This window comes from Erpetoichthys calabaricus, chromosome 7 (genome assembly GCF_900747795.2).
Source record: "Erpetoichthys calabaricus chromosome 7, fErpCal1.3, whole genome shotgun sequence".
Taxonomy (NCBI): Eukaryota; Metazoa; Chordata; class Cladistia; order Polypteriformes; family Polypteridae; genus Erpetoichthys; species Erpetoichthys calabaricus.
Genome location: NC_041400.2, coordinates 68482493 through 68502533, shown reverse-complemented (window position 1 = coordinate 68502533; position 20041 = coordinate 68482493). Strand labels below are relative to the sequence as shown.

The 20041-nt window shown below is 37.4% G+C and overlaps 1 protein-coding gene across 3 annotated transcripts in view; it reads left to right on the top strand.

Moving 5' to 3' along the window:
• The window catches only part of rasgrf2b (Ras protein-specific guanine nucleotide-releasing factor 2b), a 511409-nt gene that overhangs the window by 405411 nt on the left and 85957 nt on the right, over positions 1-20041 (top strand). For all 3 annotated transcript variants that reach the window (XM_051929617.1, XM_051929616.1, XM_028804694.2), the window contains exons 9-12: positions 210-328; positions 12894-13054; positions 18711-18777; positions 19456-19592. In XM_051929617.1, coding sequence (XP_051785577.1) covers positions 210-328; positions 12894-13054; positions 18711-18777; positions 19456-19592 — 484 coding nt within the window. The remainder of the gene's footprint in view (positions 1-209; positions 329-12893; positions 13055-18710; positions 18778-19455; positions 19593-20041) is intronic.

The following is a 20041-nucleotide window of genomic DNA, read 5'->3' as shown; positions in this document are numbered from 1 at the left end:
GCATAAACACAATCAAATCTTCAGTGCAGTGTGTTGCTTACTCTTTTAAATGGAACAGAGTTTATCCCAGTAAGTCAGGTGGGAGCTGCCAAGGGACAAAGACAAAACAGGAAAAAAGTTAGAAGTTATTATAATGATCAGTTATCCTTTCAAAGCTGAAATTAAGTTTAATGTTTTTTATGTATTCATTTTTTTTTTACTTTTCACAGGGTGATGCACGATGAAGTAAGTGACACTGAGAACATACGGAAAAACCTGGCTATTGAGAGGATGATAGTTGAAGGATGTGATATCTTACTGGACACCAGTCAGACATTTGTAAGGCAAGGTAGGCATTTTTGTTATTCTATGAAAAACAGTCCTCATACTCAACTAAAATGTATTGTTTGGTTGTAAGTTGACCAAGACAAATGGTAAAAGATGTTGGTGTCAATGCCTCCAATTTGAATTGTCAAGCTGTGCCCCATCAGTGGATCCCAAAACCTGGAGAAATCAATACTCTCCACCTAAAGAAATAATATCAGTTTCTCTCTTTAGAACTTTCATTATGGTGAAAACTGAAATCTCATGGCTTTAGATAAAAGTAGTGGAAAATAGACTTAACGATAAGGTTAAATGAACCAATATTTTCTTTACATTGTGAAAAAAACACTATTCTCAGACAATCACTGTCTAATATGTGCAGTACATATCCAAATGTACTCATTATTTCTTTTCTCTCTTTTTTAATATTTTTTTATTTATTTTAATTTGACACATATAACATTCAAGTCAAACTTAGCAAAATGAAATCCAACCCCCACCCAAGAGAAAGAGAGGAGAGCCAACAAACAAAACACATCTTTAAAAGCGGGAAGGAAGGAACAGTATCCTCTTCCCTGATACAGAAGCTTATTCTAACATGTTTAGAATTAGAACCTGCCATATTTTTTAAAAAGTTTTGAACAGATCCTTTAAGTGAGAATTAGATTTTTTCTAATTTCAAATAGTATAGGACATCAGTTACACACTGACATAAAAGAGGTGGGGTGGGATTCTTTCAGTTAATCAAGAGAAGTCTGCATGTTAGTAGAGTGGTATAAGCAATCACAATCAATTTGTCCTTCTCCCATTTAAGCACATCTGGGAGTACACCAAACACTGCTGTTAATGGGTTAGGAGAGATTGTGACACCAAAGCTGTCGGAAAGGCATGCAGATTTTTCTCCAAAATAATGTTAATTTGGTGCACACCCAAAACATATAGCCCAGTGAGGCTGGAGATAGATGACAATGTTCACAGACTGAATCTTGCCCTGAATACATTTTGGACAATTTTAAATGAGTTAAATGCATTTGATAAAAGTTTTTAAGTTGAATGATTGAATGCTTTGCACATATGGAGTGTATTCTATGCATGGCTGCCTTCCACTTCTTTTCTGAATATTAATTGAAAGGTATTTTCTCCACTGTATCCTGGGATCTTTAAAAGGAAGGGACTTTAAAATGTTTTCATATATTGTACAGAGGGCGGCACGGTGGCGCAGTGGGTAGCGCTGCTGCCTCGCAGTTGGGAGACCTGGGGACCCGGGTTCGCTTCCCAGGTCCTCCCTGCGTGGAGTTTGCATGTTCTCCCCGTGTCTGCGTGGGTTTCCTCCGGGCGCTCCGGTTTCCTCCCACAGTCCAAAGACTTGCAGGTTAGGTGGTTTGGCGATTCTAAATTGGCCCTAGTGTGTGCTTGGTGTGTGGGTGTGTTTGTGTGTGTCCTGCGGTGGGTTGGCACCCTGCCCAGGATTGTTTCCTGCCTTGTGCCCTGTGTTGGCTGGGATTGGCTCCAGCAGACCCCCGTGACCCTGTGTTCGGATTCAGCGGGTTGGAAAATGGATGGATGGATATTGTAGAGATGTTATCTGAGTATTCAAGACAATCAGTATTTCTTCTGGAACAGAAATATGTGGGAGGTTAGGAAAATTAGGCAGCGTTTAGCCCAATTGCCTAGTTTCTAATTTGAAAGTACTGGAAAATTGTGCTAATGAGAAATTACTGTAAATTTGAAGCTTAATTTTTCATTGGATGCAAAGACATTATCTATGTACAAATCTCTAACTGTTTTTCCAAACTTTAAATACAGTGAATGTTTGACAGGGTTGAAAAAGGTGGTTATCATATAGAGGTGCAACAGATAAAAGGTTCTCTGCCTTAAAGTGCTTCCTACTTTGGTTCCATATTCTGAGTGAATGAAGGGCAATTGGATTATTAGCATATTGACAATAATTTGTATTTACTGGGACACATAGCAGATTTTAATTTTATTGGAGACAAGGCTTGTATATATCCATCAATTTGTGCCAATGTCCAGGGGCCTCATGTATAAAATGTCATGTACAGCCGTTTCCACACTCACTTCAAGATGTATCAAAACTAAACTTGGCTGAAAGACATGCACATTTTCATGATAGCCCCTCACCTTTCGTATGCACGTTTCTGCTTGGTTTTGCAAACTTGTGGCACCCAGTGTCAAAGCAGTGCTACTGTTTCTGTGTGGTCTCCCTTTTTTCATATTCTCATCAATGACATGGGATTTATTTTGTATATCAAAATTAATTGCATATTGTTTACAAATTTAAGGCACTCAATTGTAGTCATTCTGTAACAATATGATGGTGCATGGAATGGCCAAACTATTCCAAATACCATAACTGCTTTAGTGTTGTTACTGGCAGTGCACAACTCAGAGTGTTTTAACCCGTTGTATCTGTGTGTGGAATCACAGCTGTACATCATCTGATCAGAGAGCCATGGAGGACATTTATAGCACACACTGCCTCAGGAAAGCTACCAGCATCTGCATGGATTCCACTCATCCATGTGCGTAGTCTAGTTGAACTTCTCCCATCTAGCAAACACATCAGAGCTTTTCGTGCACAAACCTAGAGGCTCAGAAACAGTTTCATCCCAAGAACTATAAACACACTCAATCAGACCATCAAGTACTCCTGGTAGAACTGTAAGTACTTAGAATTACAAGTACCTCGTTGTAAACTTGCACTACAACTATAATATTGCACAACCTGAGCCACTCCATGAACCATCTGCATTATCTGCACTATGTGTACATGTATATTGTACTTATGCTTTCATATTGTATATTTTTCATTGTTTTATCATATTATTATTATTGTTATTGTATCATTTTATAGGAAAATAAGTTTATGGAGGGTTTGCATATTGAATCTCATTGTACCATACAATGACAATAAAGGAATTCAATTCAATTCAATAGAAGAGTGAGTGTATTTACAGATGATAAATGGTTTCTAAGTTGATTTTGATTTCCAAGAGCTATCCTCTTGGAGCTGTGTGCTGTTAGAAAGTTTGGATATATAATTGATATCATTTTTTATGATGAAATGTGTTAAAGTAGGTATATTACATTTTACAGATAAATTTAAGTTTTTAAACTTCATTTAAATAATGTACTGTATAATGTTAATAATTAAACATGTGGGGGCTCTCCATCCAGGGATTGCTCCTTCCTCGCGCTGTATGGTTGTTGGGACTGGCAGGACTCTGAATGGATGGACTATGGATGTTCCTTAAAGTTTTGAAGAATCGGCATTCTAAGCTTACAGCCTTTTTTAACATTTATTACATAGCTTATATTGTGGAGATTGGTTACATGGAGAGAGAAAATGAAAGGACAGGAATTAGAGGTTGGTACATTTGCAGAAACAGTACTGCTGTAATAAATTATTCCATTCAGGTTCGTGCATGTCTCAGCAAGCAAATACAATAAACCTAGGATATGATTTTAAACAGTCCCAATACAATAAACTTAAGGAGTGACGTTAAACAGTTCCCATGGAGAATGAGGTAATGTATGATAGTACATTCCCGATACAATAAACCAAGGGTATGATGTGAAAAAAAATACACACTGTAAATAGCTATTTACTGTTTGGTTTCAAAATGTACTCAGTAGAAGAAATTACAATAATGACTGAAGTTTAACTAAAAAAAAAAGAAGGAGGAAGGAGGCTGAAAAGGAAAAAGAATGTAGGCCTATAGTTATGGCAAATGTCACATTACAAATGGACCAAGCTGCAACTTGCAAGCAGAATCTTCTTTGCCTTGCCAGAACACAGCCTGTCTCATGATTGTGTTTCAAAAGGATGTCGAGATCAGTCTTCTTAGCTATTTTTCTGCAAATTCCAGAGAGCTAAACATGTAAAACTGACCATCAGTAACCACTTTCAATTTGACAATAAACAAGAGGCTGTATCTGATTTCAGCATTGCATAGGCACTGTTTAATATGTTGAATGCGGCACGTTTAGCACCTATTGAAGGGGAGAAACCTGGAAAAATACAAATGTGGTTATTTTCAAATGTAACCTCCTCTTTCATTCTGAGAAGAAACATCAAGTTTTCTTTAACCTGTAGTTTGTCGAAACGGATAACCAGGCATCTCAGTTTTGAGGTATTCAATCAATGTATACAGTAGGCCGCTGAGATCCTGGTATCTCATCTGAAGTCCTCTCTAGTTATTTTAGAGAATGGTTCAGCTATGAATTTCACTGGGTTTGGACTTTCACGTTTTTCAGGGAGACCTTCAGTTCTTATGTTACTTCTATATCTGTCTTCCAGAGCAGTCAGTTTGTCAGTAAGAACTTTACATTCTGATTTGGCAGCTATTGCTTTTTCGTGGGAGATGGACCTCTAGAGCTGAGCTCCATTAGCAGCAGTGTCATTTTACCCTTTTTTTTAAATTATCATCCGGAGATATCCTGTATTTACATTATATGCAAGTATGAATAAGCCTGCACAGCAAACAAACGTGCCAGAAAGAGAAGGAAAAGGATAAGGCAACTAAAGTTCCTTCAAAGTCTAAACTGGTCTCAAGTTCATGGTACGACCTACTAGAGACTGACCTGGAACAGATATGCAAAGGAACAGATATGCCAGGACTTCACACTGCAGCATCGGCTCCAGCCGAGAGTGAAAGTGGAAGCGAAAGTGCAAGTGAGGCAGATAAGAGGGATTCGTCGAATCCATGAGGATTATTGGAACTGGGCATGGCCTTTTTATCCCTGCTGTCAACTGCAGCTAATACTCCCCATGAGTTAGCAGCATCAACCCCAACTGCACTCACAACTCTGCCTACAGAACACAGAGAAGACTGAAACACACTGCCTGAGCTGAAGGTAATGATTGTGCACCTGGGGTGGGGTTGGGGCAAAGAGAGGCAAAAATTATATAAAGAGTGATATAAAGAAGGATAGAAAGAAAGAAATCCATCCATCCATTATCCAACCCGCTATATTCTAACTACAGGGTCACGGGGGTCTGCTGGAGCCAATCCCAGCCAAAACAGGGCGCAAGGCAGGAAACAAACCCCGGGCAGGGCGCCAGTCCACCACAGGAAAGAAAGAAATAAAGGACCTAAACAAGAAAAATGAGAAACAGCTTCAGGGTATAGAAGACCTTGAGAAATGTTTAAGTATTAAGTTTACTACAACCTTTACAGAAATTCTAGAAAAAATTGATGAAAGTTAGAGAGTAAAATTACAGTAGAGTACTTGCTGCTCAGTTTAAAAATGTTAAACAAATGTTTACGAGTTGTGATGAAATAGTTGAACAATTGACATCCACTGGTGAAGAAAAAAAATATTTTCTCTCTGATTAACAGAGAGCAAAAACAGAGTCTGATAAACTGGTAGATTCTTAATGATTTGCTGTATATCATGCATTGATTAGAAATCTATAACATTACACACCTTGATGCATTTTATTAAACATCAGAACAAATAAATCTTTAGCTATCACTGGTGTAGAAATAGTCTGTGAGAGAATGCATGTTTAAAATGTTTTAAAATTGGAACAGAATTTAGCAATTTACTGTAAACCTTAAACCAACTATTGATCACAGTATTTTATTCAGTAGAAGAATGGTTTACAGTATTAAAATAGAAATTGAGTTTATTTCTGCTCAGTATATAGTGTGAAAATTAAGTGTGACATTTAAATAAGTATTTACTTAACAACATCTTTAATCCAATACAATCTAAAAATTATAAATTCAAGAAGTCAAATATAATTCAGGCAATACATGCCTTAAGGCTTAGGTACTGCATGTAATTTATACCAAAAAGGACAACTTAGCTAGGCGTAATACATGATGGTCAAATCAAAACAACAGCTAAAACAAATTTAAGAAGAATGCATTACAAGTAGACTTGGCTTATGATTTCTGATGCGGTAAATAATTACATTTTCATTTTCACAATAATTAAAATGTCCATGAAATAGGCTGATATGAAAAACATTTGCATCCAAAAGCACTGATCATAGAATTTGGAATCAACAAGACCTTGTAACGGCCAACCCCTTACCCAGCCGGCAGCCACACTACCAGGACCCCTGGCCTGGATAAATTGCTGAGGAGAACCTAGTTATACCAAGCCATACCACTGACAAATAATACCCCCTCCCCCCCCCAATCGACGGTTAAACACAAGCAAACAAAACCAGATATGTAAAACAAGTGCAGAAATATATTAAATAAAACACAAAAACAAATACAATAATACAAATTCCCGATGTAAAATATATCTATATATATTCCTCCACCATACCAGCAAAGTGAAAACACCACATATACAATAACAAAACCTCCCTTGCCCCTGCACACGTACGAGTATAACAAACACACAATACAAATAATGCCAATGGATGATTACTGAAATTTTAATGAACATGAAATTAAGTCCGGGTAAATAATTCACACTAAAACGTGGCATACGGACAAAAGTGAAATGTTCGTATGCACAAAAAAATCCAGATGCGTAAATCTGTGCGTTTGCCAACTTCCACGTTCTTCCGCTCCATAAATCCCAGTCAGCATGAAAAGTAACATATGTGCATGCGCCTGCTTCCACTCCCAAACTCCTCCCAGAATTACGCATCTTTGAATATGCAAATCAATATAAATAGCCCTTAAGCTGAGCATTCTGTGAAAAGGCAATGGCAAAAGCACGGGGGGAAAAAGAAGAATTTTGCAAATACCAAGTGGAGGCAACGAAAAACGTATTATTTGTTGGTTTAAACAGAGGTATAAACAACAAAAGGAAGTTGATAGAGTTACATAGAGTGTCGTAGAAACTCGAAAGCTCAAGTTCACAAAGTCGCACAGTGCCCAAAATAAAAAAGAAGTTGTCAGATATCAAAGTCGCCATGAGAAGGCAAGTCATAGCCCACCGTTTGAGTGTCATATGGAAGCTTATTAGGGTAGAAAGGAAAGAAAAAAGAATAGGGACACAGTGGGAAAATAGCTCGAAATGTCAACTTTAATCTCGAAATTTCCACTTTAATCACGTAGTTTATTTTGTCATTAAAGTAGAACATCATAAACTTCATCTTAATATCGTTTAATTTACTAGTTTCTCAAATCCCATCGTAACTAAAGTAGCACATTACATGCTTAGTTTTTGTATGTGTTCTTCTATGTGCTCTATGTGTGTGAATGACTATGTGCTTCTTAAACGGGCTTTCTTTTCCTCCAACTGGACACAGAATCCATTACATTCATGATATTACAGCTCTCTGAATAATTAAAATACTGAGATGTATACCTGATATCATTTTCATGATGATAGGAATTAAAGTATGTATTAAACATGGGAACACGTGGTGCAGTGATAGTGACGAGCCAGCGCCCTGTCCTGAGATTATTCCTGCACCCTCCTCGCAAGATGCTTGCTGCGCCGTGTGCAACCTTCGATGAAATAATTTATTGCAGCAGTACTGTCTCTTTCAAATGTACTAACCCCGAATTCCTGTCCTTACTTTTCTTTCTCCAAATACCCAATCGCCACACAATCAGCTCTGTAATAGATGTTAAGCCATCTGTAAACTGAGAACACCAATTCTTCAAAACTTTTAAGGAACATTGAAATATCTTCATAGTACATGTTTAATTATTCTATCCATCGCTCCTTACAGTTTTGCGCTAGCCCCAACAAGAATACAGCGCGAGGCAGGAACAATCCCTGAACCGACATCTCCTTGCTAACGCTGCGACACTGTGTCCTCACATGTTTAATTATTAACAATATACGATAGATAGATAGATAGATAGATAGATAGATAGATAGATAGATAGATAGATAGATAGATAGATAGATAGATAGATAGATAGATAGATAGATAGATAGATAGATAGATAGATAGATAGATAGATAGATAGATAGATAGATAGATAGATACTTTATTAATCCCAAGGGGAAATTCACATTCTCCAGCAGCAGCATACTGATACAATAAACAATAAACAATATTTAAATGAAGTTAAAGTTTTATCTGTATAATAAACATATTTTGCTGCATTTCATCGTAAAAATGATATCATCATCATTTGTAAATAAACTCTTTATAAAGTGGCTCAGGTTGTGCAATATTATAACTGTATCACAAGTTTACAGTGAGGTTATTGTACTTATAAGTACAAACAGTTCTACAAGGAGCACTTGATGGAGTGATTGAGTGCATTTATAGTTCTTGGGATGAAATTGTTTCTGAACCAAAGGTCCATACAGGAAAGTCTCTGAGCTGTTTGTCGCATGACAGCAGTTTAAATAGGCAGCATGGCTGAGACAGCATGTACTAGATGCTGTATACCGATAATTCTCTTTCGGATCAGCTGCTGTAGAGCTGTGATTTCACACTCAAATACAGTGATATAAATACTCCAAGTGGTGCAGTGAGAGTAATATGGAAAAAGGTGATCCACTGTGGCATCCCCTAATGGGAGCACTGAATGAAGAAGAAGAAGGTTCAGTGAGAGTAACAACGCCAAAGCAGCTATTGTATTTGGAATAGTTTGGCTATTCCGTGGACCATTATATTGTTACAGGTTAATTACAATCAGATACCTTAAACTAATAAACAATATGCAGTTAATTTCAGTGTATTTGATGAAGCCTCGTCAGGGATGTGGTTCTAAAAAAGAAAGGGAAACCACACTGGAACAAAAGCACTGCTTTGACGCTAGGTGCCGCCAGTTTGCAGCGGAGAAGTTGCGTACGCCAGGGTTTGCACTACCGTCAAAATGTGCGTGACTTTACACCAAGTTTAAGTTTTATACATTGCGATTTGAGCGTAGAAACTGGAGTACGCAACATTTTTGTGTGTACTCACTGTTTATACATGAGGCCCCTGGTATGTAAATGATTAGGTTTATATGTTCACCATGCATCTTACTGCCCATAGTGGACTGGAGTTCAGGTTTATCATTATTGTTTCTATTTTTTTTTTAAAACAGTTTATTGAATTTATTAAAACCAAATAACATTACATACAAGCAAGTCAAAGTTTACAAAACTAAGTTCAAATAAAATCAATCCCAACCCATGAGGAAGAGAGTTAGGCCAACAGAGTAAAACTCTAATAGTAGGAAGAATAAGTAAATAAATACATAAATAAATAAATAAATAAAAATAATTGAAATAAATAAGGGAAGAGAATACACTTCCTCAATTTAAATGCTTATTCGAAAATGTTATTGATTAGATCCTACCAGGTTTTTAAAAAGTTTTGCACAGATCTTCTAAGTGAGAATTAGATTTTTTCCAGTTTCAAATAATTTATAACAGGGGTCTCCAACACGTCACTCCTGAGCCACTGGTAGCTCACAACCCCTTTCCAAGTAGCTCGCCAAAGGGTTAATGAATCCTACATAAATTTGAAAACTTGATTAGTCAAATTAGGGGTTGGCGATCTTCCCAAAAAATCATATCACGATCCTTTTAACACAAAATTATGATCCACAATCTGAATTGCAATCTATCTTTTTAATGTGGCATACACTTAAGAGAAAATCCGGACTCAAACTCATCAAGACCCAAGTAACTCTTTATTTTAAATATCAAGCAAAGTTGAATTCAATTGTTCTCTCGTTCGCTAGCTAAGTGGAGTTAAGGAACATGCCCCAGAGATGGCGAGTGAGTGAGGAGAGGCCCTCCCCCCTCGGCCCGCTGCATGTTTCTTGGATTCATGCAAATAAATTGATACCACAAGCGAACTATGACACATAGTGAAATGAGAGAAGTCGCAAAATCAACCGGAATTTTCAAGCAAATTATAGAAAAAACCCGATCTAAATCCGTTAAGTAGTTCTGTCGTGAAAAGTGGACAGACAGACAGACAGACATGGGATTTTATATATTATATATTAGTAAACCTTCAAAATAATTTGCAGTTAAAGTCTCAACAGCATTCTCAGCATTTCTGGAGCTTAGTAGAGCCAGATGACTATAAGAATCTTCACCAAGCAGCTCTGAAAATGTCTGCTTTGTTTGGGTCTACATACCTCTGTGAGTCTGCCTTTTCTGACATGAATGTTATGAAATCAAAGTTCAGAACAAGACTGACAGATGAACATTTAAATGACTCCATAAGAGTGAACGTAAGTGGCTACACTCCACCATACACTTCTCTTGTTGACTCCATGCAGTGCCAGTCATCTCACTAACTGAAAAACACATCACACAAGCAACTGGACATGTGAATACTCTTGTGAAGTGAAAGTGACATGCAACAAAATGACAAATGAATAAGTAATATCTGTGTACAGTATTTGTAATTGCATTGTTTGTTTTGACAGCATTCATGTTTTAATTCAATAGTGTGAGATACACTAGAAAATGCATACAGACATACAAAATGCACTTGCAGGTGAACTAAATATTTTTTGTGATGGTTTAATGCAAAATGTGAGTTGTGGACACCAACATTTTGTAAATGTTCAGGCAAAACAAGCTTATTCAGTTTGTTTGGATTGAAAAAGCTATGAGAATAAACAGGCCCGGTCTTAGGTATTATGGGGCCCTAGGCGAAAGGGGGGTCCAGGGGCCCCCTGAGGGGGGCAGAGCCCCCCTGGAAGCTCTGTGAAATGCGTGAAAATTAGACCAAGGAGTCGATCCGGGGCCCCCCCGGACGCCGGGGCCCTAGGCGGTCGCCTACTTCGCCTATGCCTAAGGCCGGGCCTGATTGGGACAAATAATGCTGTAGTATATTTAAGTATATATGACAATTGCTCACTCGGACAATTTGTTTTGGGGGCCCCCAAGAAGGCGGGGGCCCTAAGCTATAGCTTGTGTAGCTTATACATAAATCCTGCACTAAGAATAAACGTTTGCAAAAGTAGCTCTCAGGGGAAAAAAGGTTGGAGACCCCTAATATATAACATCAGTTACCCATCCATCCATCCATCCATTCTCTTCCGCTTATCCGAGGTCGGGTCGCAGGGGTAGCAGCTTGAGCAGAGATGCCCAGACTTCCCTCTCCCTGGCCACATCTTCTAGCTCTTCCGGGAGAATCCCGAGGCGTTCCCAGGCCAGCTGGGAGACATAGTGAATTCTGTGCATTGCTGCCTTCCATTCCTTTTCTGAAATGTTGAGTAGGATATCCTTTTCCCAATGTACTCTGGGATCTTTGGAAGGGAGGAACTTTAAAATGTTTTTGTATATTACAGAAATGTCCTCAAGACTGATCAATATTTTTTCCGAAATAGAAGTAAGTGGGAGGTGAGGAAAATTGGGAAGGTTTTGTTTAGTAAAGTTTCTAGGTTTATCATTAACAGTGATCCTAATAACTCTGAGAACTTGTATTGCCTTTACCGCACACCATTATTTCTTTGGAATTACATTTTTCAGTCCAAACAATCATGTGACTGAGTTTAATGGTGACTGGATTGGTGTCTTCATGAGCCCACAGTTTTGCAACAACTGTAGGTCATATAGACGTAATAGTGGCAAAAACTTAGTAATGATGATTATTATAATTGTATCATACTTATTGAGGGGGTTAGAGGAATAATACACAAATAATGCACCTCATCATCACAGTGCCAATGCCAACATTTTGTGCCATATTTAAAGCTGTGTTAACCTCAGTAGATTAAAAGGAAAAAGCCTTATGGCATTAAGGCAGTTTCTGGACTGATTGGCCTGCCCTTGACTAGTGTTGAGTCATCTTGAATGATATATTCCACCTCCCTTTTGGACATAATAACAGCTTAATTCATACAAAGAGACAATAGTAAGAATGGTGCATTCTATACAATACTATTAAATGGCATACAGTACCACCACAATAGTAGCCGTCATCATGTGAATGATATTGCCTACAATAGCCATTTGGCTAACTGTTTGGGGCAGTCAGTATAGCCTGACTGATGCCATTTTCAAACATGACAATGTACAACCACAAATGGTGTCCATTTCATAATGCTAAAGTGATCTCGGCATCCATTGTTGTCTCCAGTACATCACGTTTGTGAGTTTGTTCAGATGTTAAATGCAGTTCATCACACTCCTTAAGACACTAGTTGGTACCTGAAAAACTCTGTGATCTAACACTTCTTGCACTGCATCACCAATCATGATCATTATATCCTATACTAAACATTTCCATGCATAGGCCTCTTTTGATTTTATAATCATTTCTTACTCTTTTGTTTAGATCGTACAGTAGCTTCTGGAGGCAACGTTTTTCAAAGGGAGTATACTATGTACAAGTTATTGTATTTTCAAGTGAATGTACAGTAAACATATAATAATAATATATACTTTTAAACCAATTCATCTGCATAATTCAGAGGATAATTATAGCTCATTAACTTAAACGTATTTAAAGAAAATAATCAGTGGATCAGTATCTTTTTTGTTGAATACACTATACTCCAAACCAAAGAAAATTATGTTTATATCTCAATGTACTTCATAATGAGAGTTAAAATATACAATCAGACACTCCTAAATGAGTAAACTACAGATTATTATAAGATTATGATATTAAATGGTGGGCTGACTAAATTAATGAAGAAAACTAATAAGTACAGTCCATTTCTTTGTTTAAGGCTCTCTCATCCAGTTGCCTTCTGTAGAGCGTGGAAAATTGAGCAAAGTACGCCTTGGATCCTTGTCACTGAAGAAAGAAGGTGAAAGGCAATGCTTCCTCTTTACAAAGCACTTCCTGATCTGCACCAGGAGTTCAGGAGGAAAACTCCATTTGCTGAAGGTAGGCAACCACAACTGCTTCCAAGAAAACCAGCATGATGTTTCCTTAGGCTTTTAATTACAGTATTTCAGAATTATGGTAGAGATTACATTTTCTTATATAAAGTACTGTATATGTAAAAATAAAATAAATAATTGACCTTTCTTCCGGGCCCTCATTTATCAGTATCTCTGAATACACCATTCTTATGCACTTTGTAGGCAAATATTTAGGTAACATCATCAGCTCTATGTGAGACTGCATTCGACTTCTCTTACACCTCCATCAACTTTTTCCTCTTGCTTGAATGAGATTGAGGCCTAGATGTCCAAGAACTTCCTCAAGCTGAACAGCACCAAAACTGAAGCTCTTTTAATTGGCACCCCCCATCAACTTCGTTCCTCTGTAAATTGTATTTCCTTTTCTGGCCGTACCATTACCCTCTACCCTTCTGTTACAAATCTGGGTGTCAAGTTAGACTCCCATCTGTCATTTGATATACATATCCATCACCTTTGTAAAATTGCATTCCTTCATCTCCGAAACATAGCCAAACTCTGTCACTACCTCTCCCTCTGTGATGCTGAAAAGCTGATTCATGCCTTTGTCTCATCCAGACTGGACTATTGTAATGCACTCCTCATCGGGATACCCAACAAGAGCCTTCAAAAGCTCCAACAAATTCAAAATAGTGCTGTAAGAATCCTGATGAGGGTGCGGAAATATGAACATATCTCACCAATCCTTTGGTCACTTCATTGGCTCCCTATCCATCTCTGTTTTGAATACAAACTCTGTTTGTTTACTCACCAGTGTATCCATGGAAATGCTCCACAATATCTTAAAGAACTCCTTATACTGTATTACAATCCTCTACAAGAAACCTCCGTTTTACAAATACCCACCGCCTTTGCCTCCCTGTGTCCAAACTTCATACAATGGGTGACCGAGCCTTTGCAGCCGCTGCTCCGTGGCTCTGGAATGCCCTACCAGAGAGCCTGAGAACACAGCAGATTGTGGGCTGTTTTAAAAAACAGCTAAAGACTTTTCTATTTAGGAAAGCATATTAACAAGAATGCTATAATTATTGTTGTTTTATCTGTGTTTTTATTTTGCCTTGCCTTTATTTAATCTTTTTATATTGCACTTTGAGATTTACTGCTAATGTAAAGTGCCCCTATAAATAAAATGCATTATTATTATTATTAAATATTTTGATATTTGTCACTATAGAGTTTTTTTGTGAATCAGTGCATGTATCAACATGTATATCTGCATAAGACCTAAGCATGTTGTTTTGAGGTTGTATAATGTATCATTATTACACCTGTATGCTTTGAAAGTCAGAACTAAAAGGGGTACTGTAGCTAAATGCCTTCTGCGATGCTTGCAGTTACATGTATGAGGTAGACTGGCAATATTGTTTCAACAGAAATAAAATGGTAACACAATATTTATGTCAGTATCTGATATGCACAATCATTTTTTTATCAGGATGATATTACAATATTATTCAATCAACCTCCTCAGCATACTGTATGCTAGCATTGTAGACAATATTCAATAGTTTGCATATTAATAAGAAATATATTTACATTTTACCCTTTAAAAAAAAGCATAAAATTAAAAAAATGGTAAAAGTATTCATCATTAAAATAGGTCTCACAACTGGTAATAGAGGGCTAGAAACAGCTGATTCCATTTTATAAATCCTACCTGTGATGTTTACATGCTGTACCAGGCAAGGAAAACTTCCTCCTTCACATTCCATCATAATTGCAGCCCATGTGGCTGTATTGCCAAGACACATCCTCTTTAATAAAACCCTTTGTGCGTCCAGGGTGTCCATGTGTGTGTGTCTTCTGGTGAAGTGTGCATGTGCGGAGCCGCGCCGCGCTTCGCACTGTGCCCCGCGCATGCACACGGTACCGTGGACGCACACACACTGGAAGCTGGGCACACTGTGAATGGCCTAGCCGTGGCCACGCATGATAAGCAAATAAAGGACATCATTGCTGGGGAGAGTGCTGATTGGGTAGTCGCGGCCGCGCACATAAAATCCGCTGCTGGGGAGACACCACACATACAATAATCAGCTGCACGCCAGTACAGATTAAAATACTTGCTGGGGAACTGCACAGTACTTGCTGGGGAGACGCCACAGGCACGATTATCAGCTGCACGCCACACATTACATCACTTGCTGGGGAGACTCTGCTGATTGCCCACTGTTGTGACAGAAAATTAAACGCATATTATGGACATCAAAGCCAGTATTACTGTCAGAGAAAATTAAAGGCATTTTACGTAAATACAAACCAGTATTACTGTGAGAGAAAATTAAAGGCACACAATACAGTGTTGCATATTACAGCCACATACAAGCCAGTATTACTGTAAGAGAAAATATTACGGACGTACAAGCCTATATTACTGTGACTATCTACTAACAACATGCCACCCAAAAAAAAGGACACGTCAAGTAGGACAAAAGAAACAGACAATCAAATCCTATATAAGCAACATCTCCTGGAAGAACGGTCAGCTCAGCAAGTAAACATCAACAAAAGAAAGGCTGAAAGACAAAGAAAAATATGAGCAAATAGATCGATTGAAGAAAAAGAAAATGAGCATCAGAAAAAAACAATAAAAGAGAAAGACTCAAAGAGCAAATAGATCTATAGAAGAAGAGGAAAATGAGCATAAACAAATTCTCAAAGAGAAAGACAAAGACTAGCAAATTGATCTATTGAAGAAGAGGAAAATGAGCGTCAGAAAAATGTTTAAAAATCCTGAGTATTTTTCAACGCGTTTCATTTTTCAAATTTTTAAAATATATTTTTAAAAATATTTTTAAAATATTTTTGACAAAAATAAATTAAGACAAGAAACAGAATGAGGTCAAGGTCCCTTGCCATTTAATATAGACTGTTCCTACTAATGTTTATGCACTACTGTTCTAGCGCCCGTTATTGTAACGGGTTTAAAGTCTAGTATAATATAAAGCCAAAGATCCAGCTATCAGCTATCAGTATTGCTCAGTATTCTTAGTCAGGGCCTAGCAGTTAGCGCTTTAGGCTACTACTTCCAAATGTTCAGGTTCCACTAAGGCCATGACAAGCTCCTTATTTTCATAAGTGATAGAAGGGATTTCCAGGAGGAGGCTGTTAGGAGCTTAATTTGAAATGATAAAGGTAGCATGTCTGGGATCTTGGCTGGACCTTTAATAGTGAGAGATTAGTGGTTCAATGGGAGCAGAGGCTGATAGAGAGCACAGTGATGTTTTGTGACTGTTACTCTGTATTGTCACCACTAACTCCAGAACTGATTTATAGACAGACACTGAAGTGAAACTGACATGTCATTGTGACGGTCCGGGTCCTGCTCCATGCTCCTTCTTCCAGTTTTGGGAGCCTCTTGAACCCGACGCAGTCGATAGTCATGAACAGGATGAGCTGGACAAATGAGGACACCACATGAAGCAAGCAGAAGATGCAAAAGTGTACAGTGCTTTTCAAGGTTATTATAGTTAATGAAAACTAAAATCAAAACTGAAACTATTATTAAAAATTTTTTTTCGTAAACTAAAATAATTAACAAAACCGAAATGAAAAACTAAAGCTAAACGAAACTATTAAAGTAGCTGGAAAAATATTTTTAGTTTTCATTTTTGAATGAATATTCTTGCCATTAGTGTTTAATCCTTGTAACTTTTAACCCTAAAACAGAAAGTAATTGTCCACGAGCCACCCGCATATATTCATTCAGTGAACAGTGGTTGGTGAAGAAGGGCAGGTGTTCACACAGCATTTGCGGTGACAGAGTGAGCTGAATACGGGCTTGTAAAGCGTGTGAAACTCAAAGTGATTTACTGTGCTGCCTTTCTTTGCGCTTCTTGTATACCAACATGTAATTCACATTCCTGAAGTTGGAATGTGCTAGTCAACAAAACCTTTACCGTATGAACAGAAAAATCACGAGTGAGTAACTTTTCAGTTTATTTCTCAGGTGTCTGCGTTTTGTTGACAGTAATTCACCTGCCATTTCGCACAGGAGAAATCCTTTTTGAAAATAAAATGACACTGATCGAGAGAGTGACTGTCAACATACAAGATCAGCATATCGTTGCTGACCAATCACTTTTGCTTAAAAAAGGTCATTTAACAATGAAGCGATACACACCTGGAAAAATTCCTGAGTTGGCAATGTTTCTACTGAACTGCACATAGGTAGGTGAAGAAAGTCTGCCAACTGGTGAAAAACTAAACATACTAATGTGTTTTTGTATTAATTCTATACTTACAGTATTACTTTATCTTTTTTAGTTTACATTCACTGCTCAAAATACCTGATATTGTGAAAATAATCCAGTAACATAATTATGTTTTAAAACGTTTGTCCCCCTTTTTTCAAAATTTCTATCTCTCTCAAAATAGATAGATGAAATATCATATTCTCTTTGTTCTTAACATCAGCCATATCATACTTATTACATACTGGGGATTTTTCCTGCCTTCCATCCAAACCTGCTGGGGTAGGCTCCAGGTTTCCTGTGATACAGCTCTGGATAAGTGGATCTCTCTATTATAAAAAAAACTCTTGGAAGGTTGGAAGAAGACAAGATGTGATTTTCTCACAGAGACACTTTCATGTCCAGCCAGATGAGTCTTTGTGCAAAGAGATTTAACCACACTGTATATATACTGTATATATATACATCTTGTATACTGTATATTTATGCTGGACATATACGCATATTGCAAAACCTTTTGCAATCTATTTTATGTTTCGGCTCATATGATGGCGACATGGTGTCACAGACAACTTTAAAAAATTATTTTTAATCAATTGGGGAGCTTTGTGACATGGTGATTAGTGCAGCTGCATCACTGATTTAACATCCTGGTTCATATCCCACACCTGGTCATTATCCATGTGTTGGTTTTTCTCCAGGTACTCCAGTTTTTCCCCTTCACTTCCAAAGATGTGTGTGTTAGATTAATTGGCCCTCTGTGGGTTTGTGTAAGTAGGCCCTAGAAAACAGTGGCATCCTGTAGAGGGTTGTCTCCCAGCTGCTGGTTTGGGCTCCAGCCATCCACAATGCCAAATTGGGTTAAGACAGTTTGAGAATGTTACATTGCAGTAATCAATTCAGTGTTAGAGCAGTTTTTTCCTTTGGATATTAAACAAAAATGTAGCATAATGCTTCATTTTATAAGATAAAGTTGCTGCCAATTACCATTTTCTTTGCATATTTGCTTTCTAATTAATTTCCTGAAGCCTTGCTAAAGTGAAAATTGAAAAATAAGACTGAAATTTTTTGAGGCCTTAAATATTATTTACCTTGCTGATTGTAATGAAAATCCACTTAGCATAGTATTACTATTTATAGATGGCACATTGGCATATTAACTACTAGAGTGGTCACAGTCTGTCTTATGGCTACTTGTTTTTGCTGTGCTCACTGGGTTTCACTAATTACAATTTTTCCTTCCACATCCAATATATTACTAAGTTAATTAGTACCACTATATGGCCTTAGTAGGTTTTTCTCTGTTCTTGAGTGTGCTTCATGTGATTATGCCTTCCATTGGAAGCTGGCTTAGAAAATAGATTGATTATAAGCATTGACTCCTGTTCTAATTCATATTTTCTTTTTTTCTTCTTCTTATTACAGCAGGGTGGTGTCTTATCACTTATTGAGTGCACCCTAATTGAGGAGCCTGATGCAAGCGATGATGAAGGTAAACTACATTTTAAAAAAATCATGCTTGAAGTGGTCTACCTATTGAGGAAATGCTTGAAATGTATGATTTACATTAAGACTAGTCTTGATAATGAATTTTGAGGTTTCATTCATTGGGTTACTATTTTGAAAGGAAGAATAATCCACTTCTTGAGTCCCTTTTAAGATCAAAACATTTGATGGTACATAAGGGAGTTCCTAGGCATACTGTTGACGCAGAAGTATTTCTTCCTTTAGTCTACAGAGAATCTCCATTTTCACTGAGTGAATTTCAAATTTTAAATCATGTATAGTCTATAGGCTTAAAGTTCAGGTACAAGCTGTAACAAGCAGAAAAGTAATATAGGTTTATGTAGTCCTGTCACAGGTAATGTAGGCATCATTCTGGCATCATCAGGTTTCAAGAATCCTTCTGCAAATTCCTACTCTGTTGTTCTTGGCTAATCAAACATAAAATCATATCTAATGGAGGGAAGGTTTTATCTTGTAAGATTTGTTCTGTGTTATTGAGGATGTACAACAGATGACGTTGTTATTAGTAAAATATATAATAGAGCTGATGAAATCAGGTGTCACCTTGTGTGTGCCCATTGACTTCAAGAAATATTACACACAGCAGTCTCATTTTTATGGTATTGTAAATCCAGTATTAAATTCATGTCTTTATTCTGTACAGGAAAGGTTACCGGGCAAGTATTTGGTCATCTAGATTTCAAGATCATTGTGGAGCCTTCTGATGCCCCATCATTTACTGTTGTCCTTTTGGCACCTTCACGACAGGAGAAAGCAGCATGGACCAGTGACATCAGCCAGGTATTATCTGATAGTGAATGCTTGCCAAAAGCAGAGGCTTAAATAGTTGCCACTGTATCAATCACAGTTTAAAAAAATAGCACCATTTTTCAAAGGCCTTAACTTATTTTCTCTAGCCAAGTCCAATCTAGGAGAATGTATAGTGTTTCCTGAAAGAGAGTGGAAAATAGATCAATCTTTTTCTAATTACATGTTAGAATGGGCAGTAATTCTTCTTTGCAGTCTTTTCTTTAAAACAATCACTACGTGGTCCAGGTTTTGAAAATAAAACAAATAAAACAGTGATACTTAAGTAGTTTACTGAAGTAGTAATAAGAGTAATGAGTTAATAAGAGTGGTACTCTGGAATGCTTTACACTTATGCTTGCTTAGAAAATATTGTTCAAAATACATAGGGAAATTCATAAGATAAGAGCAGAACTGTATAAGAAGTCCATGACAAACTACTT